We start from the raw sequence: 27,000 nt of genomic DNA on the forward strand, positions 1-27,000 counted from the left end.
AGATCAGTTGATGTCTGTGGAAAGCTGCTGCAGATGTTTTATCAGTCCGTGGTTGCCAGTGCTTTGTTTTATGGTGCAGTCTGCTGGGGAAATAGTTTAAAGCAGAAGGACAAGAGGCGACTGGAAAAACTGGTGAAGAGAGCTAGCTCCGTGGTTGGATCCAGTTTGGACTCACTGGAGGCTGTGGTGGAAAGGTATACACAGAAGAAAGTGGAGGCCATCATCCGTCACTCTGATCACCCACTTCACACCATCATAGTCCAGAGGATCAGCAGCAGGGGACGTCTTACCTCTGTGCGCTGCAGGACCGAGAGGTACCAAAGATCATTCCTCCCTGCAGCCATCAGAGTGTACAATTCTTTGCTTGGAAGAGTGCCCAAACAACTTGAATTTCCCTCTGGGGATAAATAAAGTATGTCTTATCTTATCTAATCTTATCATTATTACACATAAGGACAAATTTCAGTCTTCCAAGAAAAGAAAACACGTGATGGGACATAAAATTCCAGATAGAGGTAGTATGTTTTAAGTGCTGCTTTATCTATTTAACCTTAAAGGTGTTGTTGAAAGTAATCAATAAAACTGAGACCACCACTACAGTAGTCGCTCAACAAGACAGGTTTCCTAACATGATGGACTCTATTTTTCCACAAAAAGTCATATTGGTCATTACTTCTAGAAGTTCTTTTGGTAAACATCTAAAGAAATAGCTGTATATATGAGTCTGGAAAAGCCTCCTGCTTTAGAGGGTTAAATACTCCCTTTTGGAGACAGATCTCTCTGAAGCCATTGGTTAATTTTTTTGTTTTCTGTACAACAGGAGTAAAATTTAAATTAGACTTTGCTGCTTGATTTTTTGTAATAGTAATTCCCATGTAAGTGACATTCTCCTTTACTGGAATATTGCAGAAAGAGGACAATTCAAAATTTTTAGATCAAATTTGGGTGAAGTACAAGATTTTAATTTGATTAAACTATTCTCATTAGAGTACAAAGTCTTGATTGTTTCACAGAAAAAAAATGCAAATTCCAATTCATCAAGAGTTTAATAAATGAAGTTATGCTCCATCAAACCAACGGCTTTGTAGAAGTCTAGGAATAGCTTATGCTTTCATCGTTGATAAACTCAGAGTAGTCTAAATTTTCAAGAACAAGTCTAATATTATTTGAATTGAATATGTGTCTTACTCATAATACCCGATTGTGTTTCATCTAGAATATCATCCAGGTCAAGTTTTGGACGTTTCGCAAAGATTACTGCCAGAATTTTCTATGTTGAGGTTGAGGAGGCTGATTGGGCCACAGTTATTAAGTCTTTCTTTAGTTTAGTGATGAGGGTTATAAGACTTTGTGTTAAGGTGGGGGAAGAACATCTTTATTAATCGTTCACAGAATACTTAGAGTAGAAAAGGGGCAATCTCTTTAGAAAAGCATTTGGAAAAATTCTGATGTAAACCCATCAACTCTTTAACTTATTGTTTTTCATACCATTAATTGTCTCTACTTCTTATAAAACAATAGCCCATTTCTCTCTCAGCTGTGCTAATTGATTTGGTACCTGATCTAAGAATGCCGTTGCGCTGTTTACACAATAATAAGTGCTATAAAGATTTTATTTTCCTCGTTTTTTATAACACCTACTTCAACACTGGGGCGCTGTCACACTTGTAGTCCTATTTAACAACAACTCCCGTGAGCCCGCGCTGTTCGGTGAGAGGGCCGGTACAGCGCTGCTGTAATCACGTTTAAACGTCAGGAGCGAGCGGGAGTGTTTGGGTCTCATTCACACAGAAGAGTTCAGGTAATGCTCTGTTAAAAGCTTCATTTATAACGGAATAAGACTAAACACTGGGTCACAGTTTACAGTGACAGAGCGGTTAAACAGAGGAGCGGAGGGTTTAGACCGTAGACTGTATATAGATGTTTCTTTTACAGTCTATGGTTTAGACAAACTCTAGGGACATGTTAGCCTGCCAGGACCGAGTGAGAGCCATGCTGTGACACATAAAGCTTCACCAGAGGGTGAATAAATATTTCTCGGAGTTATCTGATAATACAGTAATATAAGAAGTACATAGGATGTATTAACCATTAGTTCCTACAGTTAGCTCTGTTAGCATCGGGCTGTGCACTGTTTGTAGCCTCATAGCATTACAGCGTTAGCGACACACGGCTAATGATAGCCTCCAGGCGTCTAAAGGTAAATCCGCATCTAAAAAAGGATTACACCCATAGGTACAACACCCGGGGGTTGGTTCCGTTTAAAAACAACATTAAACCTTAGACAGGGTCAGGGTAACGGGTTTTAGTGAGTCCAGTGCAGTAAAAACAGCTTCAGGGCTAACTGTGTCTGTGTGAATAGAGCTTTATCTGCAGCTTCTGTCAGAATGTACAGTTGGGCTAAACCTTTTATAAAACACGGGTTGGTAAAGGTCAAGTATCACCCGCAGCTTCCTGAGTTACAGTTTAAATAACCTCTGTTGCACAGTCAGTGCTATGTGCCGCTCAATTGGTGATAAGTGCAGAGCTGCTGTGTTCACTGGTCACAAACCAGGCCTGTGACAGAGCTCTATATATATATACAAAAGTCAGTCTGATGTGTCTTTCAGGTGTGTCTCTCTCAGATGTGTCTCTTTCTCAGGTGTGTCTTTCTCAGGCGTCCTGATGGCAACAGACATTGTTGCTCAGTTGGCCGACTCTTTGGCCAGAACAGGAGTGGGTGAAGGAGAGCTGAGCTACAAAGGCCAGGGCAGGAAGCTGAATGATGCTGCATCGGGTGAGCCTGGGTCTATTCAGCTGCATCCTCCTCACTCTGGATCTTTGAAACCTTACATCTCTGCTTCCCTCTGCTCCTCCTGTCTGCAGTGGAGGACATAGTGAAGGAGATCCAGGATTTCGAGGGTCTCCAAGCTCTGAGGTTGGAGGGGAACACGGTGGGAGTTGAAGCGGCTCAGGCCATAGCGAAGGCTCTGGAGACAAAGAGCCAGCTTAAGGTGAATTATTTTTTATGATTTTTGTGGTTTGGAGAAACTAGCAGCAGAGATTCATTGCCTGGCATTCACACTTTAACTAGCAGATCTTTAATACTATCTGATATCAAAGCAGGGTCAGTTTGTTTTTAGTTGATGTCTCATTGTTTTTAATCTCAGATTGACCCTCAAAATCTGAAGGATAATAAAATAAAAACAGATTTTTGAACTTCTGGTAGAGTGATTTTTACTGAGGTAATAATCCATCTGTGACTCTGCTCAGCTGTGTTTGATGTTTTAAACCAATTTAATATGTCCTGGTTGCCACCACCACCACCCCACCCCCGCAGTGCTGTCATTGGAGTGACATGTTTACAGGTCGTCTGCGCTCTGAGATCCCTCCTGCTCTGGTAAGTCCCTTTAAGAACTCAGTGGTCAGAATGTGTGAAGATATCACCACACTTTGTCTGTAATCATTACACAGCTGTAACATCGTCATCACATCACAGTCATGTTGTCATCATGTTGCCGACACGCTGTCTCTCATGTTGCAGACTTCTCTGGGGGATGCTCTGATTCTGGCCGGTGCCCGGCTGACAGTGTTGGACCTCAGTGACAACGCCTTCGGACCGGATGGAGTGAGGGGCATCGAGATGTTGTTGAAGAGCCCGGCCTGTTTCACTCTGCAGGAGCTGAGACTCAACAACTGTGGGATGGGCATCGGAGGAGGAAAGGTAAGAGGACATCTTCAGGTGAGGCTCGTCTTGGTCTGCAATGTTGGAAGGTATGAACACCCCACTAAACTGTGTTTAGAAGTAAACCTGACATGCAGACAAACTTTTTTTGGATCTGTTTCTCTCTGGACTTGTATCATGGACTCATAAGCAGGAACTGGTCTGTGTTCCTCTTCAGATCTTGGCTGCTTCTCTCACTCAGTGCCATAAGGTGTCCAGTGAGGATGGCACCCCCTTCAGCCTTAAGGTGTTTGTTGCAGGTAGAAACCGCCTGGAGAACGACGGAGCCACAGCACTCGCTCAAGCCTTCCAGGTAGACGCATGCTCCTCCCTCCACCCTGTGGACAGACAGTGTTTACCTGAGCTCTGTACATCCTCTGCCTCAGCCATGCTAAGACTGGCTTTCTTTTCCAGCTGATGGGCAGCCTGGAGGAGATCCACATGCCTCAGAATGGCATCAATCACGCTGGTGTGACGGCGCTGGCCATGGCCGTGCAGCACAACGTCAACCTCCGTATCCTCAACCTCAACGACAACACCTTCACTGAGAAAGGGGCTATCGCTATGGCTCAGGTACCTGAGGCTTACCTTAGTGTGGGGTCGGAATGTTTGGAAAGAAGCTAATGAAGCTCTGCTGTGTCTCTAAAAGGCCCTGAAACATCTGTGTAGCGTCCAGGTGATTAACTTTGGAGACTGTGTGGGGTCGGAATGTTTGGAAAGAAGCTAATGAAGCTCTGCTGTGTCTCTAAAAGGCCCTGAAACATCTGTGTAGCGTCCAGGTGATTAACTTTGGAGACTGTCTGGTGCGACCTGCAGGAGCCATGGCCATCGCAGAGACTGTCGCTGAAGGACTGCCCATCCTCAAGGTGAGTGAAAGGACACCAGAGTCTGAGATTCTCTCAGCGCAGTCAGGGACGGACCTGTTGGGGGTGAAGGGCTGAACCTGCTGGTTGCATTATTTCTACCCTCGACCCATCAGGCCGTGACCCTCAGGCTGTGACCCCTCAGGTTGTGATCCCTGGTGGTTTTCAGCTGTTAAAGTGAAGTTTTCTCTGGACAGGAGCTTAATCTGTCGTTTGGGGAGATCACGGAGGAAGCTGCTCTCACTGTGGCTCAGGCAGTGAAGGACAAAGACCAGCTGGAGAAACTGGACCTGAATGGTAAAACCTGTAGAGAGACCATGTTCAGAGTTTTACTGTCTCACCTGATGAGAGGGTAGAGGATTCTGCAGACTGCTGTCATCTTTCTTAAAGTTTAAAGTCTGCCTCAGTTAAATTCACTCAAAGAGGAGCTGTGTGTCCTCATTCACAGAGTCTTCTAAGTCTGCTGTGTGTTTTCACTTTGTGTTGACTAACCTAGCCTGTTTGCAGGGAACTGTCTGGGAGAGGACGGCTGCAAAGCTCTGAGAGACGTTCTGGAGGGTCTGAACATGGGCGAGCTGCTGGGATCACTCAGGTACCACCAGTCTGATATCCACTGTCGAGACAGGATGAGACACACTGATCCAACTGTATCCCCCTTCCTTCAGTGACGATGAGGGCGAGCCAGAAGACGATGATGACGAGGATGAAGATGAGGACGAGGATGAAGAGAATGTGGATGAGGAGGAGATGGAGGAGGAAGAGGAGGAGGAGGTGGAGGAGGAGGCTGAGGAGAGCAGCAGCAGCAAGGTAAGAATGATGAGTTAAACCCAAGGTTCATTTAGTGGAGGAGGCGAGTGAACTTTCTCTCATCCTCCATCGTAGATCTCTACCCCAGCTTCTGCTCCTCGACCTCCAGACGTCTGCTCCTTCCTCAGTTTCCCATCTCCAGACAAACTGATGAACCTAGGCACCAAGAGGGCGGAGCTCATCGAGCAGCAGGTAAATGTGAAGGGGTTTGAGTTTCCTCACAGTACAGGGGGAGGAAGGAGCAGGAGATGGATCAGTAATTCTCTATCCTCTCTGAGCTCAGGTGGACATTTCAGATGCAGCAAGAACAGCTGAGGCCTTCCTGAAGATTGCGTCTGTGTACAAAGAGGAGAGCGAGGACGTGAAGAACGCTGTGCTGGAGAGCATCGGTGAGAGATTCTCTCCTTCCTTTCTCCCCCTGTGTGTGTGACAGACAGGTGGAGGAGTAGAAGGTCTTGGAGAGTCTCAGAGTGTCTGCTCTTCCTCTCTGTCTGTTAAAATTTATCTTCCGATCTTCTCTCAGATGTTCTCCTGAAGAAAGCCTTCTCAGCTGCCTCCTTCCAAGGCTACAGCTTTGTGTCGTCTGTACTGGTGCTGCTCGGCCTCATTAAGGTCAGTTTGATGGTTCAGGATCACGTTCTGGTTGTTAGCTCCAGGTCTGATCTTTGTGCTTTGTGTTTTCTCTCTCAGAGTGAGGATAAGGTGAAACCGATGCATGTGGCTCCGGGTCACCTCAGCGCATTGGAGCACATTGTTCAGCAGGAGTACTTCCCCAGAGAGAGTGTGGCCGTGCTGGAGGCCTTTGTGTCCCGGTAAGGATGTAAGAGCAGAGCCAATCAGCAGGTAGCAAACCGGTACAGATCTCCATCATTGCAGTGGGGGCTCACTCTGGGATCTGTTTGTGAAGGGGTTTTTATTTCTCTGGACTCCTGTTTGACACATCTGTCTTCTCACTCCTTCCTTCCCCTGCAACAAGGATGGCACTGGTAGTGCTTACAGCACAGACATTTGTTTTACATTTCTTGTTTTTTAAATCAAAGCCCCCTACCCCAAATCACGTTCCTTCTGGGAACCGGTTTGGTTTTCCATAGGCAAAGAGACAAGTTGGTGCCAAGTTGGTGCCACGTCATTGCGCCACCCTAAAACGTCAGTATATCACTCTATACATAACCCCTCTAGCGGGGGTTCAGGGGCTGCGGATGCATGGGGTGAGAGATGACGTAAAGTTGGCGCTGATGCTTACAACTAGGCAGAGATTAGTTTTGCATGACTTGTTTCTAACTCTGTGGTACACGGAGTGTGCTTGCCTTTCTCTTTGTCTTTCAGTATGTCTGTATGTGTGTGTACACGCATGTGTTTGTGTGTCTGTAAACAGAGCAGATCTTTGCCATATGCAATACAGAGCAGGGGAGAAATGTGAACATAGAAACATGAGGCAAAAGTGACCCCTATCATGTAAAAAAAGGTAAATAACATAAGTAGACATGCATAGATCGATCAGTGCCGATTTCCTTACTTATGGGGGATCGGTGATTGGTGATCAGCCCATCCTTACATATGAAACTGATCTTTTATACTTCAAGGAAGGTCTGACAGCCAGCCATTGTCGCTTTTTGCTCTGAGACCTAAAACTCAGGACACTTTATTGGTTGTTTGATTTAAAACAAAGATTTTTGTTCTACAGGTATTGTTCAATGATTTTCAATACAATAAGATTAAAACATTGAAGGTATATGCTGTCAGTTATGGAAAAAAAAAACTGTATCTGCCTAAATTGGTATTGTCAGGTCAGGCTTTTTGAATATCGGTGAATGGTGATTGGCCAGAAAATTGAGATCGGTGCACCCCTAAACATACGACTGTTTAGTCTATTGAATAAAATAAGGTATAGAGCTGATCTATAAGAGACTATGCATTACTGCTTCAGTTTCTCCTCCAGTTAAAGTTATAAATGAGTAAATGCCAACAAAACAACAGACAACTCACAAAGCAGCTTTCCTTTTTAAGAATAATTAAAATGAGATTGTTTAGTCTGTTTAATAAAATAGTAAGGTATAGACCTGATCTATGAGAGAGGAAAAGCATTAGTGCTGTAATTTAGCCTTCATTTCAAATCGTAAATAAGGACACTCTAACAAAACAATGGATGACTCGCCCAGCTGCTTTTCTTTGTAAAACTGACTGTTTTTCACACTGATCAATGGTCACTGTAGCACCACCCCAGGCCCCCCCATGTAGTCGGTGCTTATGCTGCGTTCCACTTGTACTCAGAAGTCGGTTCCTCAATTACTGAACTTCCAGCTGGAATGCCCCCCCCCCCCCGAGGTCGGAATTTCCGACTTGTAAGTCGGAGCACCAACACCAGCCCTGAATTCCCAGAAGGAAAATCTGAGTTCAGGGGTAAGCAGTAATTAAGCTCTTGTTATATTCTTGTTATTTTAGAATTCCTGACTAGTGTTTTTCGCAATGAACCAGCCATATATATAGTATTATTCAGTGTTTATATATAGAACTACTACTTTTACAGCAACACTGAACTCGGAAATGACGTCACTCCTAGGGATGGGTACTGAATTAGGCACTTTTATAGGTACTCACCGAATTCTGTCAAAGGCCCTGGGTACTGATTCACGTAAAATCAAAAGGTAAGGTGAGGTAAGGAATTATTTCGGTGCCATGTTTAGGTACCTAAATGCATCCTTGTGACTGTGAGGTACTGGTAGAGAAGGCAATTTTCCATGCTAGACATGAACACAACATTGCAAGGTTATAGATTGAAAAACAAATATGTTCAAATTGAAAAAAATATATTTTTTTATTATTATTAAACAAATTGATATTTTTTACCACATAAACACAAAAAAGAACTTAAAATTGGTACCATTAAGTATCGGTATCATGGCCAGGTACCATGCATCGGTACTGTATCGTTTCAAATATGGAAGGTACCCATCCCTAGTCACTTCCACTCCCAACTTCCCAGTTCTGAGTACAAATGGAACGCAGCATTAGCTGTGCTCAGCTCCGGCCCAGCAAAGAGTTGGTGCTTGCCAAGCACCAGTTTTAGCACCTGGAGCCAGTTCTTTGTTGGTGGAAACACAAAGATCCAGTGCTTAGCAAGGAACTGGCCTTGAAGTAGCACCAGCACCAGTTTGGTGGAAAAGGGGTAACAGATCTGCTGGGCCAAGGTTCAGGTTCCCTCTGACCCCCCCCCCCCCCCCCCCCCCCCCCCCCCCCTCCCTTGTGGTGTCTCATCCACAGGAACAACAAGTCTCTGGAGCCATGTGCAAACGCCAGAAACAGCCTCCATTCAACCCTGCAAAGAGTCAGGTCAGAGAGCTGAGGACACATTCTCCCACACACACACTCACAAACTGAACTTTGACCCCTGATGGACCTTTGGACTGCAGCTCTTAAAGATGGACCCTTTCTGGATTTGATGTTTGCTGAAGAGCTGTGAACACTCAGCTCACCACGGGACTGCACTGACCAGCACCAAGGATGCCATCCTCCTCCTGCCCTGACCTGGTCCTGATCAGATGCTGTTCATGCTCTGTTCGATACCTCTTCTCTCTGCTCTCTTGTATTGTATGAAATGTTTCCCAGACTGAATGATGAGGTGAGGTCTGATAGATTTAAAGTGGGACTTAAAGGAATAAAGGGATGAAGGTTTTTCTAAGCCAACCTCCTCCTCCCTCTTCTTTTCTGTGGATTCAATAAAACAAACAGAATCAGCACAATAACTTCATGACCCTCAGTTTTTGATAGACCTGTTCATAAAGTTGTAAAGACAGAGGGATCACTAGAGACCGGGTCTGTTAAGCTCAGGTGGGTCTGGACTTAAGATGTCCTCCTTAAAGCGGGCTGAAAATATGATGCTGAGGTGTGAATATGCAGAGCTCAAAGGTCATCCCTGAAGAATTTCCCTGATCTGTTTGTGGAGCTCAGAGCTCAGATTGAGAGAGACACAAAGAGGAGAATGTCTGCAGCTGAGGAGTGGAGATTAAACTGCATCTGGTTCTATTTAGATTCTGTGAAACCACCAGAGAGTCTGAAGGTAAGACCACTTCCTAGTCTGAGATCAGCTTCATGTTTCAGACTGGTCCTTTAACAGGTTTATGATGGGATAGGTTAACAGGTCTGTGTTTATCTGGAGTCTTTTTACTGACCATGAAGTTTTAGGTGAGATGCTGACATGATCTGACTCTTAGTTTAAATCAGTGTGTTAGGTTTAAGCTCAGTCAGCTGGGTCAGGGTGTTATAATCAGTTTTTTTCCTTAGTTAATTTAATTAACTGAAAGTCATCAGATGATGAATGATCAACTCTGAAGGCCCGGTCTAAACAGTGTTTATCAGTGTCAGCATCATTCCTTGCATGGTTTCTTCTCCTGCACAGATGCCTTTCTCTGCCCTACTCCTGCTGATCTTGGCGCTCAGTTTCTCAGCTGAAGCCTTCAAATGTCCTCGAGTCTGCAGCTGTGACCACACAAAACTCGTTGTCACCTGCGTGGGCAAAAACCTCACGGAGGTCCCCCAGTCTGCAGATGAGGTGAGGAGCTCAGACACAGTGCGTCTTACAGTGATGTGGCTGTTTGAGAAGAGAGCATCATCATCACGCTCATCTTCCTAACCTTAAATCTGAACCCTTCAAAATCTGTGTGTAAAATCTTAGCTGCTGCAGAGCTCTGAGTCTGCTCAAACTCAAACTCTCAGCTCAGAGTCATTGTGTTGTTCCTCCATGCCCCCTCATCTGTCAGTCCAAGCTGTTCTATGGTTTTACGCCGTGAGGATAGAGTCACACTGATAGAACGTCTCCCTCTCACAGGTTTCTCTGAAACTGGACCTGAGGAACAATAACCTGCAGGTTCTGACTCGGGGGGCCTTCAGCCACACACCTTACATTACCCACCTAAATCTGCAGTGCAGCAACATCCTCCAGGTGAAGGAGGGCGCCCTCAGGACCCTGGGCCGGGTCATCTCTCGGAACCTGGCCTTCAATAAGATTGAGGTCCTGTTTTAGGTAAGATGGGGAGGAGCCAAAAACCTGACTCCTGACAGACAAGTGGAGGTGTGACCTTCTTTTGGAGACAGGTAGAAAAATGACTCTCGGACAGGTGAAGATGTGCCTCCACCTCACAGACAGGTGGAGGTGTGAATGTCCTTCACAGAAAAGTGGAGGTGTGAATCTCCCTAACAGACAGGTGGAGGTGTGACTATCCCTTGCAGACAGGTGGAGGTGTGACTTTCAGACAGGTGGAGGTGTAACGCTCCCTTACAGTAAGGTGGAGGTTTTACTCTCAGACAGTTGAACCAGTGCCTCTCCCTAACTGACAGTTAGACCAGTGCCTCTCCCTTACAGGCAGGTGGCGGTGTGACTCTTACTTAAGGACAGGGAAAGTGTCCAAATTTCTTGCAGACAGGTGGAGCTGAGACTATCCCTCTTAAACAGGTGAAGGTGTGACTCTTAGACAGGTGGAGTTGTGAGTGTTAGGCAGGTGGAGGTTTGATCATCTTTCACAAACAGGCAAAGGTGTTACTCTCCCTTACAGATAGGTGAAGGTGTGACTCTCAGACAGGTGTAGGTGTGACTCTCCCTTACAGTAAGGTGGAGGTGTGACTCTCCCTTACAGCCAGGTGTAGGTTTGATTCTCCCTTGCAGACAGGTGGAGGTGTGGCTCTTCCTTACAGACAGGTGGAGGTGTGACTCTCACTCACAGTAAGGTGGAAGTTTTACTCTTAGACAGTTGGACAAGTGCCCTCCCTTACAGGCAGGTGGAGGTGTGACTCTTCATTACAGACAGGTGGAGGTGTGTATATGTGACTCCGCCTCCTTTTCTCTTCTGCAGGAGTCCTTTGATGGTCTCTCCTCCCTGAAGGAGCTCCACCTGGACCATAACCGTATTGAGGAGATCCAGCCTGGAGCCTTCACCCAGCTAGGCTTCCTTCACACCCTGGACCTTACCCACAACCAGCTTGTCTATATCCCCAACATGGCCTTCCAGGTACGCTATGCCAGATATTCACCTTCACCCTCTGACAGGAGCAACCACAGAGTCTGTACAACATCAAGTGGCTCCGTTTGAGTCACATCTCACTGAGTAACCTAGCACCTGAGGCTTTCACCAGCCTGTTCACCTTAAAGCAGCTCAGCCTGGACCACAATGAGCTGCAGTTCTTCCCCACAGAGACCATGAGCAGGTGAGACTCTCATAAGCCGCGTTTCCACCAAGCAGACTGGTTAGGTTCGTCTCAGTATGGCGCGCATTTTGCGGCGTTTCCACTGACTTATCCTGGGACAGATCCCCAAGAACCGAGACGAGCCGGCATACTTTTTTGGGACCCTTTCGTATGGGTGCCAGACTGAACCAGTCCGCTCTCGGAAGGTGGAGCAACCTGGGAGCAACACACTGCAGACTGTTGATTGGTCAAAAGAATCGTCATATACCCCGACAGCGGCTGCATTTCTCCTGGCGGCACACAGACTACTCTGAAACAAAGCTGATTGCACTTTGTAACAAAGAGCTACATGCCAATCACAGAGAGGACAAAAAGCTGCATGTATTCCATCTGTGCTCTTTGTTTACTGTGTGGCGTTTTTCTTCTTTGTTGGTTTTAATAGCGGGGTAAGCTGCTACGGTGTCACGCTATTGTTTAACAGCTGATTAGGATCAGGCTTAACTGTACCAAACCAACCCAACCGTACTGAACCAACACTGACTGCTTGGTGAAAATGCAGCTATAGAGGTTCACTGACCACAAATCAAACTTTAGACCAGGGCTGGTTTAGGGACTAGGGCTGAAATCCTTAAACTGTCTGAGGACATCAGACAGATTCATCCACCAGGGTGGGTATCTCAGTGCAGAGTGGAGGGCCTAAGAGCAGGGACCTCAGTGCAGGGGCCTCAGTGCAGGGTGAAAGGGCTCACTGCTGGGAGAAGGTCTCAGTGCAGGGTGGGGGACCTCAGTAAAGAGGGGCCCTCAGTGCAGGGTGGAAGCCTCAGTGAATGGTGGAGGGCCATAGTGCAGGGTGGAGGGCCTCAATGCAGGCTGGAGGGCCTCAGTGCAGGGTGGGGTGCCTCAGTGCATGGGCGACCTCAGTGCAGGGTGAGGGGACCTCAATGCAGGGTGGAGGGCCTCAGTGCAGGGTGGGGGGCCTCAGTGCACGGGCCTCAGTGCAGGGGTGGAGGCCTCAGTGCAGGGTGGAGGGGCTTAGTGCAGGATGGGGGGGCTTCAGTGCAGGGTTAGGGGGCCTCAATGCAGGGTGGATGGCATTAGTGCAGGGGGGGCTTAGTGCAGGGTTAAGGGTCTCAGTGCAGGGCGGGGGTCTCAGTGCAGCATGGCATCAGGATGGTATAGCATAATGGATCAGATGTTTTTCCCTCCCCTTTTCTTTCTGCTCCAATAGACTCCGTGAGGTCACTCGTCTGGACCTGAGCTCCAACCCCATGACCTACCCTGGTAAAGAGTCTGTCACCATGGCCAAGCTCACCCACCTTTACCTGGACCACATGCCCCTCCAGGACCTGTCAGAGCAGGCTCTCTCAGGGGCCCCCCAGCTCTCACACCTGGACCTGAGCTACAACCAGCTCCAGTACCTGGAGCCCCTCAGAGGCCCAAAAGAGCCGGGCAGCCTGAATCTGACAGGTACAACCCCTCTGACCTCCTTTTAACAGATTTTTTAACATGGCATTGACTCTGAATGTCCAGCTCTTCTCACAGGAAACCCCCTCTACTGTAACTGCTACCTGCGGCCCCTGAAGGAGTGGGCGGCCCTCAGAGGGGTGAAGCTGCTGGGGGCCTGTGCTGGACCTGCTTACCTGTCAGACGAGCTGCTGCAGGTTGTGGATCCTCAAGACCTGCTCTGTCACAGCCACGGAGAGCGTCTGTGGGACCAATTAGAGACGGAGGAGGAAAGCCAAGAAGAAGCCCCCCCTACAGAGAAGCCCACACCAAGGGTCAGGTGTCCGGCTTACTGTGACTGTGACGTAAGTGACAATGATGATGTTTCAGCCGCCTCTGCAACACTCCTGGTCTGTGACTCTCTGATCTGTTTTCTCCCAGGCTGAAGCCCAGCATGCTTCCTGTGAGGGTCAGGGTCTCACAAAAGTCCCTCGTGGTTTCCCCTCACAGACTCAGATGCTCGACCTGCGCAGTAACCACTTCCACTTCCTGCTGGCAGCTTCCCGGGCTCAAGACAGGTGCTCTCTCTGCACCTGGAGCTCTGCAAGATCCACGAAATCGAGGCTGGAGCGTTTCGAGGGATGCAGAAACTCTACTACCTGTACCTGTCTGACAACCACCTTACGGCTCTGGACCCTGGAGCCTTCTCTGGAGCCCCTGAGCTCACCTACCTGCACCTGGAGGGGAACAGACTGGCTCAGTTTCCTGGACCAGGTGAGTGTTTGCTCAGGTTCACCTGGCTATATGGGAGTTTCTAGATTCAGTAACATCAGTGGAGCCTCAGCTACCCGCTGAAAGCCTGAGGCTTGATTCTGATCCAGTGAGCTGATCCAGGGTCTCTCTGATGGGGCTGTGTCAGCTGAGTTTATTACCATAAATTAGAAACTTCAGAGCTGTCCCTCTGCCTGTCCTGCAGCACTGAAGCTTGTCCCCGGCCTCTTTGTGTTACACCTGGAGAGGAACGTCATCTCCAAACTGGAGACATCTGGTTTACTGTCCTCAGTGACGCCCACCCTCAGGGAGCTCTACCTCTCTAATAATACTATAACATCCATCGCTAAGGCTGCTCTGGACTCAGCACACCTGGGTATCCTTCACCTGGACTCAAACCAGCTGACAGAGATGCCGACAGATGCTCTGTCTGAGGCAGTGCCTCTGGAAGAGCTCAAACTGTCCCACAATATAATCAGATGGATGAAACCAGGCTCACTGCAGCCCATGTCCCAGAGTCTGAGAAGGTTAAACATGGATCAGATGAGCTTGGAGAAGGTATGACTCTAAATTCACCGGCAGATAAAGACAGACCTGTCCTCATCAGTCTATTTTATGTCCTGTTGAAAATCCTCAAAGCTCTTTTAGCCCCTAATGCCTCCAGATATCTCAGGAGGCTCTGACCGGTCTGGTCCTGGCCTGAGGACTCTGACTGTCAGAGAAAACCAGCAAGAGGAGCTTCCTGACCTGAGCACGCTCACCGGTCTAGAGGTGGTGGATCTGCAGGAAAACCCTCTGCTCTGTGACTGCACCTTACTACACCTGTGCAGGTCAGTGAACAGCTCACCTGGACTGTCAACAGTTTAGACTGTAGACAGAAAGGTTTGAGTGTTTGTAGGGTGACAGGATGACAAAACTGCAGTGGACTGTTATTTATGACTGATGCTGAAGCCTCTTCGTCTCTGTCCCTCAGATGGATGGAGAATGTCAGTCTGGAGGTGGATGCGACCTGTGGTAACCCTCCTGAGGTCAAAGGTCAGAAGGTCATGGAGGTCACTGTCTTTGGATCCTGCCCCGAAAACGTCCCCCATCAAGCAGAGAAAGTTGTTGTGGACTCTGGGTCCTCCAAACCCAAAGCAAGTCTCACTAAGGGGTCTGCAGTCAAAGCTCGCCCTGCAAAGCCCAAAGCCAAACAAACTAAAGCAGTCAAGCGAAAGCTGCAGAGGAAACCTGCCAACACCACCAAGAACAAGAAGACCACATAACAGCATGAGCAACCCTGGTTTAAGTCTTTAGACTGTTCAGAGTCTGACTGGAGGATACTGTCTCTACTCTATGACAAGTTCACAATAAAAACCATGTAATCCACCAGTGCCCTGTGCTACCTGTCTGTCTTATAACAAACTATTATATTCTCCATATCAAGAACAGTAACACCTGACAGAAAAAGAAAAGAGTTGTCTTACACTAATAGTCTAAGTCTAATCTTTCATCTAGGAGATTAAGATATGAAAACCTTCAAAATAGTTAACAATAACAGATGGAGGGACAATGCATAATTTCCGGTTAAAGGTTCACCTCCTGCCTTAATTCCCAGCATGCATTTTAACTATTTTGTAACGTAATACGTTTACTTGAATTATACACACTTTTTTAAATATAGGTAATTCAGTGTACCGTTAACATGGTTCCATGGTGTAATGGTTAGCACTCTGGACTCTGAATCCAGCGATCCGAGTTCAAATCTCGGTGGAACCTGTCTTTTTCGATGATTTCATTAAATTCTTTGGATTTAATAAAATCAGCTCAGATTTATAAGTAACTAAATTCAAGCGTCCTCTAATCCAGAATACATCCTGGATCACGTGGTGTTTCTAAATATGAGTTTGTAACCAGGAAAATCCGAGGAGTCGTAAATGAATCTGCATCCGGGTAACGTGACACAGTGTTGAAGATGGCCGCAGCGATGGATGTAGATACACCGAGCGGAACTAACAGCGGAGCTAGCAAGAAACGGTTTGAGGTAAAGAAGGTAAGGCTGTATGAAGTTATACTTTTAATTAAGTACTATAGTATTTATCCACAGTGGTAAATGAACACTGGAATTGCTAACTAGCCACCCGGATGTAGCCTGGAGGCTACATCCAGGAGGCTAGTTAGCAGTTAGCTGCATGAATCTGCATTTATCTGCTGGACACGTGCTAATTTACCTGTATGGGCTAAGACATGTGACTATTTAGTGTTTTACAGAAACAGAAAACTGCACATAATCATGAATTAACCTCTAACATTACAGCTGTGAGTTACGTGAGCTGGTTTAGCTTAGCTTCGGGACTAGCAGTGATCACTAATACAGAGACTTAATAATGGAAGCTGTTCTGTTAAGAGAACGAGAGAACGTTTGTTAATGTGTTTTAACTAACAAACCAGTCTAACAGCTTTTCTTGAACAAAAGTTTAATCATGACTGCTATCTTGAGAATTCGCAGCACTGAAATTAGACATCAGAACCCCCCACCTACAGTTACATTGAGGAAACACCAAAGTATTGAAAGATAAATAACTTAAATAATTACATACATTTATATCTCAATTGATAAGTGTTTCATTACATGTAGTTATGATGTCGCTATTACTGTAACAACAGTTCAATGTTAATTCTGTTGTGTTTTATTCTAATACTCACAGAAATATCATCAGTAATAAAGAAGCAGAGTAACAATGATACCTTCAGGCTTAATTTGTTTGTGTGTGTGTGTGTGTGTGTGTGTGTGTGTGTGTGTGTGTGTGTGTGTGTGTGTGTGTTTGCGTGTTTGCGTGTTTGCGCGCGCGTGCGGGTGTGTAACCTGTCTAGTGGAATGCCGTGGCGTTGTGGGCCTGGGACATCGTGGTAGATAACTGTGCTATCTGTCGGAACCACATCATGGATCTCTGTGAGTTCAAGCTGTTGATGTGATCCAAATATATTCAGCCTGTTTGGAGGATTACTCATGTTAAAGTGTTTCTTTCTACCATCAGGTATAGAGTGCCAGGCCAACCAAGCCTCTGCTACCTCCGAGGAGTGTACCGTAGCCTGGGGAGTCTGCAACGTGAGTTTTAGGGCTGGGCGATATGGCCCAAAGATGAATTCTCCAACAAAAATTTCAGTTTACGATTTTTTTCCCAACCTTTTTAAGAAAACAATAAGTACAAATGACAGAGATAAACCAATACCAGTTTTGTTTTGATTTTTTAAAAAACTTAACAAAAGTAACCTCTTTTTTGACTCTTGAAATTGAAGTTTCAGCTCTTCTTCTGTTTCAACAACTTCACTTTGTATTTTTAAAGGAGGCAGACTTATTTACATTCACATTGAAAGCTCAACCATTTCATACATTTAAAAATACAGCTAGGAAATAGTACTGTTTCCGTGCTTTATAGCACTGTTCAGTTATATTCTACTTTTAAATGTTTAAAAAATGCTTTGTGTTAGTCCAGTTTTATTTTTTTGGTTAGAACTGTAGCCTGTTAATCCTGTAATTTTAATACAAAAAAGCAAAATTAATGCTATTTATTCTAGTGTGGGCTACACAAAATTCATGCCTTCCTGCACAAGGCCGCGTTTCCACCAAGCAGTCCAGGTCGGTTCAGTACAGTTTGGGACGGTTTGGTACAGTTGAGCATGATGCCGTTCGCGTTTCCACAGCAAACTGTGCCCTCTCGTGGTAGGTGGCGTGTAAGCCGGATGCCGAAAGCCCCAGCTGTTAAACAATAGCGTGACGCTTACCCCACTATTAAATCCAACAAAGAAGGAAAACGCGACACAGTAAACAAAGAGCACAGATGGAAGCTTTTCGTCCTCTCTGTGATTGTAACAGTGTAGCTCTCTGTTACAAAGTGCAATCAAGCTTTGTTTCAGAGAAGTCTTTGTGCCGCCAGGAGAAATGCAGCTGCTGTCAGGGTAAGTGACGATTCTTTTGACTAATCAACAGTCTGCAGTGTGTTGCTCCACCTTTCGAGAGCGGATCGGTTCAGTCTGGCACCCCTACGGAAGGGTCCCAAAAAAGTAGGCTGGCTCGTCTTGGTTTTTAGGGATCTGTCCTCGGATAAGTCGGTGGAAACGCCGCAAAATGTGCGCCGTACGGAGACAAACCAAACTGATCTGCTTGGTGGAAACACGGCTTAAGTCAATGCCCTGGCCAGGGCACCCCAGTCTAAAAAGTCGGGTCCGCCCCTGCTTGTCAGAGCGTACCTCATTGCTAGTTTGCTATGTTGCTATGTTAGCTCATCAGTAGATGGATTAATGTTGAACAGAGGGTTCGGTTAGTGAAATAGAGGGAGTTACAGTGAAAGACGGGGCTCAGCTTTTCCCCAGGTAAGAGTCAAACAACTTCTCAGTTATGTCTGTCCAACCAGCGAGCAGCTCTGGTTGATCCCCCGTCATCATCCCATCTCCGTCCCCTCAGTCTATTTTCACAAATCATGATCCATCCATATCACCAAAAAATGGGGATTTTCTTTGGTATAGTTGTGATGTTCTGAGAAAAACTAATGTTATCTAAACTTTCTAAATCTAAAAATGAGATTTTTTTTTGAAGAGCAGCTGGTTTTACGCATGTCAATCACATCATAAATGATCTGCGGGTGAACATAAAAGGGTCCGAGCTTCGTGAATGTTTCAGTCAAAATCTTAATCAAACTCCTGAAAAGTAATGGATTGAAAACAGAATATTGGAGGAAAGGGGTTCAAACATTTACTGATGAGGGGTCCAGTTCAACAGGCTGTTGATATGGACCATAAGGATCACGTGTCCTTCTTTTACAGTCTATGGTGTCCATCAAGGTGCTGGGTGTCAAAGACGCACAAGAACATTTTTATGACATTCTAGTTTCTATTGTTTCATTAGTAAACTGTTAAATCACGCTTCACACATGCGGAGTCAGTACTTGCTACAGTATTAAAGGTGTGCAATAGCAGGGGAGAAAAATTCAAATTTTCATTTTTTAAAATTGTCCACAAAGAAAAATTCAAATTAATCAATATATTGCCCAGGCCTAGTGAGTTTATATACTCATTTATTGTTCACTTTATAATCTGATGTGGCAGTTAAACTCTAACTGTAAAGTTGCATCACCAATCATCAAGTTTTAGCTCAGACATACAGTTCAGCTTTTTATCAGCTTTTTATGCTGCAGTTATTGACATCTCTCCTGCTTGTTTTTTTCCTTCCCAGCATGCCTTTCACTTCCACTGTATCTCTCGCTGGCTGAAAACTCGACAGGTGTGTCCTCTGGACAACAGGGAGTGGGAGTTTCAGAAGTGAGTAACAGCTTTGATTGATGTTTCAGTGTTATTGGGTTTTTTTTTTTGTCATGGCTGATGATATTTTTCCATCTGACTGACACTCTGTCTCTGTCTTTTTTTACAGATATGGACACTAGCTCCATCCTTCACCTTTCTCTTCGCTACTACTCCAGTACCCCTCAGTGCCCCTCTGCTCCTGCTCATGACTCTAGTTCTTATTTACACCTGAGTTTTTGTTTTGGTATGTTGTAATTACACAAATAAACATTGCCGACACAAACAGGTGTATTTATTGATTGCAGGTATCAGGGTGGGCTGGTCTGTAAGATCACAAACATTTGAAGCTGTGTATGAACATCTGCTTGGCTGAAAGACAGAGGTTCACATTTGTCAGATCCAATCCTTGGTCCACAGCTGTGATGCAGTGTTTCAGAGACAGGCTGTCTTAATCCTGCTTTAATGACAGATGGCTGGATTACGTGTCCTGATGACCTACTCGCTATCCAGGCCTGTTTTCACTGCAGCACCTGTGCACGCTCATTGCAGCTATCAGTCTCTGAGAGACATCAACAGCTTTTGTTTGTTAGTTGAATATTCATAGTGATGTTACATTCTGCTCCTGGGGGCGTGTGTGTGCATGCCATAAAGAGTTTTGCAGAGGGTCAGTGTATTTAAAGTACTTTAAAATGAGAGGGACTGAAAGCAGATGTGGACTCCGAAGTTTTGCAGTAACAGTTTTATTAATGTGAATATTTTTTCAACAGGATCAGACAGAACATTTTTTGCAGTTATAATCGGTTTGTTAACAAAAAGTACCAACAGCAATGTGTGAGAGAGTTCAGCTCTGTTAGAAGGAAACGTAAAGACAGTTAGCTAAACCATAACCAGGTATTAAAGGTGTAAAAGCTCCCATTTAGCTGGTCCAGGGTCAGTTTACGAGGCGTCTCCCTGCTGAGAAGTGAAGTCCAGGGGGAGACGCAGCAGGAGATCTGATGCTTTGATAAATGCTAACTGTCTGATTTAAATTTTAGAAACGTTGATCCACTTCCTCTATGTCACCAAGCTAAGGTGTCACCACTCTGTTTGTTCTGCACACCATGGAATAAATGTTGAACAGAGTTGTGGCTCCAGGTCGACGCGCCTCCTCTTCACTTTGCTCAGTCTATGGCTGAGGCGAAGCTCCGAATTTGGCGCTGAGCTTTGTGACCAGAGCCATGATTTTGGGGTTGTTCTGGTACTTGGCGATGTTAGCCGGGTTCTGAGCCACATCCTGGAAGGCTGCCATCACCTCTGGGTCCTGAAGTCAGAATCAAACAGAATCAAATGACGATCTCCGGAAGGAGACAAAGAGTCAGAGACTTTTAAGTTTGAGTCTGAGAAGGTTTCAGTGGTCTGCTGCTCTGTGTGAATCTAATCTCAGCCACTGAGTACCCACCTGAGCTTCGGTGTGATTGACTAACTGAGATCGTGTGATTCAAAGCAAAAAATGAATTGTCAAGCCTGTAAGGTCAATGATTCAGAGTCAGGGCGCAGGTGACTCGCCTTCATGGCATTTAGCAGCTCAGGATCCTTCAGGAAGTCCCCAAGACCCGGCATCCCAGCAGGAGCTCCTCCAGGGAACCCAGCAGGACCTGAAAACCAACAGGCACCACTCTTAACGGTAGCAGATCTTTTTGTTACACCATCAGCTGCTGCCCTCAGGTGCTCAGGTACTTTATACCAATGCAACACCTGATGTGCTCCTTATCTCCCAGCATTCATTGCTCCACTCCTTTGCCTACCTGGAAAGAATCCTCCACCAGCCTGTCGAGCTTCCTCCTCCTGCTCAGAGACAAAGGAAGAGACCATGATCCACAACTCTGAGATCCTCTGGTCACTAAAAGCACCCAAAGGACACAAACGGCAGTGTGTTTACCCTTTGAGCCCGAGCGTGCTCCTCTCGGGCTTTCTTTATCCGCTCCTGCCTCTCTCTCACCTCCTTCTCTTCTCGCTTGCGCTCATACTTGCGTCTGTGTTCAGAAATTCTGTTGGCCTGTAGACAGAAAGAATAAGACACCCTCTGCTTCTAACAGAGCGTCAACCCTCTGCTCCAGACAGGGTGCCCACCCTCTACTCCTGCCAGAGTGTCCACCCTCTACTCCTGCCAGAGCATTGACTCTCTGCTCCTGTCTGCTGTTAGATGGTCACTATTTCTCTTCATGAGGATAAGAACCAGACCCCAACCCAATTCACCATCAACAGAATCTGAGACATGGTTTTATTCCTACTCTTTTCCTCACTTCACCTTTGGCTGGACCTCTTTCAGCATTGCACTTGCATCCTCATCGTAGTCCAGTTTACAGGCCATGGCCAAATCCTTCGCTGCCGCCTCCCAGTGACCCAGCAGCCTGCAGAGAATCACCACCACATCACATTATTTTTGGTCTTGAATCTGATCTCTTTAATTTGAGTTTTTTTGATATGAGGTCTTTAACCTGAGGTATTTTAATTTGAGGGGTTTAAATCCGAGGTCTTTTAACTTGAAGGGTTTTAATGTGAGGTGTTTTAATCTGAGGTCTTGAAATTTGAAGAGTCTTAATCTGAGGTCTTTTAAATGAGGTGTTCTAATCTGATGTCTTTAATTTGAAGGGTTTTAATCTGATGCCTTTAATCAGATGTGTTTTAATCTGAGTTTTTTTTATGTGAGGTGTTCTGATCAGACTTGTCTGAGAGTGAACCTGTGAGCTTTCCCCCTCCACTTGTACGGCTGAGCAGAGTCTGGGTTGATGCTGATGGCTCTGTCACAGTCCCTGATGGCTGCATTTGGTTTCTGCATCCTGATGAAGACGCTAAAACAAAGAGAAGGAGCGTCAGACTTGGAGGAGTCATCAGGACGAGGATGAGGCTGTGAGGGATGGACAGAAGAGGACTCAGGAGGACTGACCTGGCTCTCTTGGCATACAGGATGGCTGAGCAAGGGTTCAGCTTGATGGCTTCAGTGAACAGATTCAGAGCTTTGGACAGATCACCTACAGGAGGAGGGAAACAGAGAATCAGATCTTTGTTCAAGAAGACAAACTGTGTCCATCACCTCAGAGACTCCACCCACCTTCTCGTAATGCGTTAATGGCCTCTATCTTCTTCTCGTTGGCCTGATCCATCATTTCATCTGTGACCTGAGGGAAGGAACGCACTGTCCACATTGGTCTGTCTGAGGTATCCGTCAGAAATCTTTCCAAGAACATTACAGTAAAATTAAGATAGTTTTATCTGTTCACCTCAGCATTTTCAAACTCTCCCATGTCCTGAGGATCATCAGTGTCCGGCTCAATCACGCCCTCGTCCTCGATCTCTGAGCGATCAAACAAAAATCACAACAGGTGCCTTAAATCCAGACTGACAGAGCTTAGCAGGAATAAGTCACAGGTTTAAATTCAGAGATGTTACTTCCAGTTTTCTACAAAAGGGTCAAACTGTGTGGATGTTTCACCTATTTCACTCTCCTCACTCTCAGACAGCACAGGAGGCTCAGGATCAGGAGCTGCTGCTGATGAGGGAGGAGGACCACAGGGACAGCCGCCCTGTGAGGGAGACAGGTACAGCACAGGTGAGATAGGAGAGATGGGGGAGACAGGTAACTCATCAGCAGAAACTCTGCTGATTTAGAGTCAAAAATTAAGGAGGAATTTCCATTAATATTTTTCTCACATGGCATGAGCCCTTGGTCTGGGGGGGAGGAGGGATTGTTGCCCCCATGCTGCAAAATGAAACAAAGGAGAAAACTTCAGCAGGTAACAAAAACTGTATCTCTTTGTTCAGGTGATCAGCTCACAGGTTATCATGTTCAACACGTGCTCTGTGTGCATGAATGTCATCAGTATTCAAGCAGACAGGTTAAAGTCTAAGCAGTGTTTTCCAAAGTGTGAAGCACGCCTCCCTTGGGGGGGCGGGACGTGCAAGAAGTGGAACGAAAAACAAAGCACAAAAATTAAAAAAATAAATGTCTGAACCAGCAGTAAGTGCAAAAGGTATGACAACAAGTGTGCTGTGATTTCAGGAGTATTTTCCCTGACTCAGACGAGCACTCTGTATGGCGTGTGCACGTGTTTGTCTGTCTGTGTGTGCATCAGGGAAGCAATTTTGTAATGCAATTTGTAAAAAGCGAGCAGAGGAGAGTTGTGAACACACGACTATGCACACAGCTACAGGACCACGGAACAACTGCTCTGCTTTGCAAGAAAACTGGACACTCGTGCATCTGCCCTGTCAAGGGCAAGCGCGCACACATACATACACATGTGAACATATAAACCTAGCTGAACGACAAGGCAAAATGTACTTCTCAAGGGACTTCTGGAATGTTGCTGTTGAGCCTTTTGTTGGCTCTCATATGTCAATTTAGGGGTCTTAGATCCTGCTAGACCCCTAGTAATTTTGCACAGTGATAACAACGGATATTTAAAGTTGGGCTTCTTGGACCGGATACTCCAAGGTCGCAATGTGTGTCTTGTTTACTGCAAATTTGTGATCTATTTGTTTTTGAAAATCTGTTCTATATGGTCTTCTTAACAAGAGTTCTGTAGATGCTATGTTTTTGGTAGAGTTTGTCTGTTTGTTTGTTTGTTTGTAAACAAACATAACTCAAAAAGTTATGAACAAATCTTGATGAAATTATTAGGAAATGTTAAAAATGGGATAAGGAAGAAGTGATTAAATTTTGGAGGTGATTCGAATCACCGTCTGAACCCAGCATTAGGGCTGGGCTAATGATAAATTTTACTGGATGATACATTGTCCCACAATAATTGACAATACATGATATTATTGGTCAGGATAAGGTTGGGCTTAACTTATGACAGATATAAAATGCAATCCAGATCCTGGCAATATTCTGGATACTAAGACCCGGAATACGAAATATGCACTAGGCCATCTTAATTTATAACACTGTCGGATAACAAATTATCGTACAAACCTGCAACTAACACCAAATTGTGGCAGACAGTCTGCTGAAAAGGAGTATAACTTTAAAGTAGGACTAAAGTGTTGCGTGACAATCACAATTTGCTTGGCAGAGGTCTGCGCTCTCTGAGTGCTTTACTAGTTGAACAATGTTTTAATTATTGAATTTTGATTTAATTTTTATTTTTTTTCTGCAAGAGTGACCGTGTTTTCATTCCTGGCTCGTGAGCCATCATCTCATTTTATTTATATGGTTGAAGTTAATGTAGTTATTAATTAGGGATGGGTACCTTTCACATTTGAAATGATACAGTACCGATGCCTGGTACCTGGCAATCGGTACCAGTACTCAACGGTATCAATTTTTGGTACTTTTTGTGGTAAAAAAATATCATTTTTTAAAATAATAAAATATATATATTTTTTAATTTTACAAATTTATTTTTCAGTATATAACCTTGCAATGCTGTGCTCATGTCCAGCATAGAAAATTGCTCACCCTTCCACTCCTTCACAGTCACAAGGATACATCTAGGTACCTAAACATGGTACCTTTTGATTTTATGTGAATTGGTACCCGGTACTTTTGACAGAATTCGGTCGGTACCTATAAAAGTACCTAATTCGGTACCCATCCCTATTATTAATATTAATGAACAACTAGGTACTGACCTAAATTCATCTAATTCTTACACATTTAAACTAAAATTTGCGAGACTGTATTCGGACTGAATGTACAAAATAAACACTCATTTGTTTTGTGGTTAAAAGAGTGGATTATTCGTTCATTATTATTAGTACTTGTTTCAGTAAAATTGGAGAGGCCTCGAGGACTTCATGTTCTCTGAAGGGAGGCTCACTGTCTAACACTTTGAAAACCCCTGGTCTAAAGGGTTCATTTCTGAGCTTTAATGTTCAACAGTTCAATGCATCAAATCAACCTGTTCATGGTAACTGGTCCTGATCAAACCCTGAGTCCTTCATGAGTCAGTCGTCACGACACATTTAAAATACATTCAACAGTAAACTGTACACGGTTTATCAGATGTCTGTGCAATGCGGTTTCTGAGTCTTTTACGCTCAAACCCTCAGCTCATAACCTCTGAGTCTGCAAGGCTCAAGTTTGCATAACAGAAACCGGGAGGAGCAGGACTACACCTCTGAGCTGACCCGTCAGATTAGTCCTCATTTTAATATCTGTTTAGCTTCTAACAGTCCCCCTGATCCGGAGCAGCTAAGGAGGAGCACTCACCTGTGCAGCCAGGTGCGCAGGAAGCCCAACTCAGGCAGGTGAAGGACCTCCGGATTGGAGTCGCAGAGCTGCACGAATCCTTTAAGCTCAGCCACTTTTTGTGGGTCCATTGCTCCCCTTCAAGTCCAGCAAAGTGCCCTAAAAGAGGAGCCAAACAGACAGAGAACCGCCACAGGGTCAGCTGAGTCCGGCTCTGTTTACCCGCTGAGCTCCTGCCGTTAATACCTGAGGTCCGAGCACAGGTGCGCCAACCTGCAAGGATTGACTGAGCGCGTGCTAAAGCTACACCATCTCTACCTTTAATAAACCCAAAATGAGACAAACTGAACATCAGTGTTCCTCAAGGTGTGAGGTCAGGGTCAGGATCTGGAGTCAGACGTCTATAGAAATGTGGATCATGACGCGGAGACGGTTTGACGCATAATAACGTCGTTAGCTGCTAACAGGACACATCCATAAAAATATCGACATTACTTTACGTCCAAGAAACAAGCACATAGCAACTGGATCCATCAGAGCCGGGGTACACACCTGAAACCAGCGAAAACAACCCACAGAGCGAAGATGTGAGATTATTTCTGTCTCTTCTACACTGATCCACGGAGAGCTGCGTGGGTCCTGTTCTCATTCAGGCAGTGACAGGACACCCCCTCGGAGGACCCCCCCCCCCCTCCTGCAATGTTAACCCTGAGTACAGCCTGACAGGCACAACGCGATCTCAGATTCTAACAGGACAGCATTTTATTTTTCATCTTTGAAACAGATGACAACGCGTTCAATTCGGTCCACTTTAATCCTTTCATCAGTCATTTTTCTCAACACTGAAGATGTTGTTATGAAATGTAAAACCTGCTCTTCCATTGAAATGTATTATCATCTTCAGATTCTGGGACCTGTTATCAAGAGAAAAAAAAAATTGACATCTTGTAACAGTGGCACATATATATATATATATATATATATATATATATATATATATATATATATATATATATATATATATATATATATATTGAGAGAGAGAGAGAGAGAGAGAGAGAGAGAGAGAGCGAGAGGGAGATTGATGGTCAGAAGGAAACAATTGGAACTTAGCAGGTCAAGAATTCAGAACTCTCATGCCTTAATAGCTTCAGTTTGTGTGACGAAACAACGATTTTTAGTGAACAGGGTTTTCATTTGTTTTGTGACAGTCTCTTCTCTGTGCTGATGAGGGTTAAAGAGGATATATCATGCTGATCCCTGATTTAATACTTACATATAATATAATAAATTTGAAAACAAGACCTTACACCCCCTGAATTTTCAAAAGATGAGATATTGTATTTTTTCTGATATCCTAGAACGAGATTTGATGCCTTTGAAAATAGGTCATTGCCAGTTGGCCGGGAGATTTTGACCGTTGTGATGATACAGGGTACCTTTCTTTTTATTGGAGTACTCTGATAAAGCAGCTTCTCCTCTACACAACCGCCACCGAGGGATACACCGAGTATAAACGTATAAAGTATACATGTTACAGTACCAGTTTGACTCACCACACTGAGGCGTCCTGAGATGATCTGTGTCCAGGTGGATTTTCTTCCTCCTGAGCTGCAGAACCGTCCGGGTCTGACTTGGGGTCCAATACAAAAGGACGTATCCTACACTCTGCCATTTTATTAGTGCTATCAATGCCTTACGGCGAAGTTTTGGCAAACAGCAAACTCGCTTGGTCTGCCCCATCCAATATGGCGATTTTGTAGACACTGCCATGCTGCAAA

At 45.2% G+C, this 27,000-nt stretch overlaps 4 protein-coding genes and 1 non-coding gene across 5 annotated transcripts; 4 read left to right on the forward strand and 1 right to left on the reverse strand.

Annotated features, from left to right (window-relative positions):
• The first annotated feature begins 1,656 nt into the window (after positions 1-1,656).
• On the forward strand, positions 1,657-9,111 carry LOC141809757 (ran GTPase-activating protein 1-like). The gene is made up of 16 exons (XM_074696933.1): positions 1,657-1,801; positions 2,642-2,776; positions 2,866-2,993; positions 3,320-3,379; positions 3,524-3,703; positions 3,882-4,016; positions 4,118-4,276; positions 4,456-4,569; positions 4,764-4,863; positions 5,074-5,158; positions 5,232-5,373; positions 5,449-5,565; positions 5,657-5,762; positions 5,897-5,985; positions 6,064-6,185; positions 8,635-9,111. The coding sequence occupies exons 2-16, from the start codon at positions 2,665-2,667 to the stop codon at positions 8,714-8,716; spliced, it is 1,731 nt and encodes a 576-aa protein (XP_074553034.1). The 5' UTR covers positions 1,657-1,801; positions 2,642-2,664; the 3' UTR covers positions 8,717-9,111.
• A 198-nt stretch (positions 9,112-9,309) lies between these two features.
• Positions 9,310-14,864, forward strand: chadla (chondroadherin-like a). The gene is given in 11 exon segments (XM_074696934.1): positions 9,310-9,430; positions 9,770-9,922; positions 10,199-10,393; positions 11,220-11,375; positions 11,426-11,571; positions 12,779-13,017; positions 13,093-13,358; positions 13,435-13,537; positions 13,540-13,767; positions 13,970-14,594; positions 14,738-14,864. Coding segments are annotated over 10 exon segments (1,923 nt in total). The 5' UTR covers positions 9,310-9,352; the 3' UTR covers positions 14,329-14,594; positions 14,738-14,864.
• Positions 14,865-15,450: 586 nt separating this feature from the next.
• Positions 15,451-15,522, forward strand: trnaq-cug (transfer RNA glutamine (anticodon CUG)). Its single transcript has one exon. It is a non-coding gene; the product is annotated as a tRNA-Gln (tRNA).
• A 123-nt stretch (positions 15,523-15,645) lies between these two features.
• On the forward strand, positions 15,646-19,319 carry rbx1 (ring-box 1, E3 ubiquitin protein ligase). The gene is made up of 5 exons (XM_074696678.1): positions 15,646-15,796; positions 16,618-16,696; positions 16,782-16,852; positions 18,977-19,062; positions 19,172-19,319. Exons 1-5 carry the CDS (start codon positions 15,719-15,721, stop codon positions 19,182-19,184), a joined length of 327 nt encoding a protein of 108 aa, XP_074552779.1. The 5' UTR covers positions 15,646-15,718; the 3' UTR covers positions 19,185-19,319.
• A 443-nt stretch (positions 19,320-19,762) lies between these two features.
• st13 (ST13 Hsp70 interacting protein) lies at positions 19,763-25,903 on the reverse strand. The gene is made up of 13 exons (XM_074697644.1): positions 25,772-25,903; positions 25,241-25,378; positions 22,735-22,783; positions 22,517-22,607; positions 22,305-22,378; positions 22,136-22,202; positions 21,971-22,055; positions 21,765-21,875; positions 21,332-21,434; positions 20,963-21,079; positions 20,829-20,868; positions 20,590-20,678; positions 19,763-20,344 (listed from the first exon to the last, which is right to left on the reverse strand). Exons 2-13 carry the CDS (start codon positions 25,348-25,350, stop codon positions 20,210-20,212), a joined length of 1,071 nt encoding a protein of 356 aa, XP_074553745.1. The 5' UTR covers positions 25,351-25,378; positions 25,772-25,903; the 3' UTR covers positions 19,763-20,209.
• Between the last annotated feature and the right edge of the window lie 1,097 nt (positions 25,904-27,000).

This window comes from Halichoeres trimaculatus, unplaced genomic scaffold (assembly GCF_033239565.1).
Source record: "Halichoeres trimaculatus isolate MK-OKI-2021-1 unplaced genomic scaffold, fHalTri1.1 fHalTri1_scaffold_20, whole genome shotgun sequence".
NCBI lineage: Eukaryota > Metazoa > Chordata > Actinopteri > Labriformes > Labridae > Halichoeres > Halichoeres trimaculatus.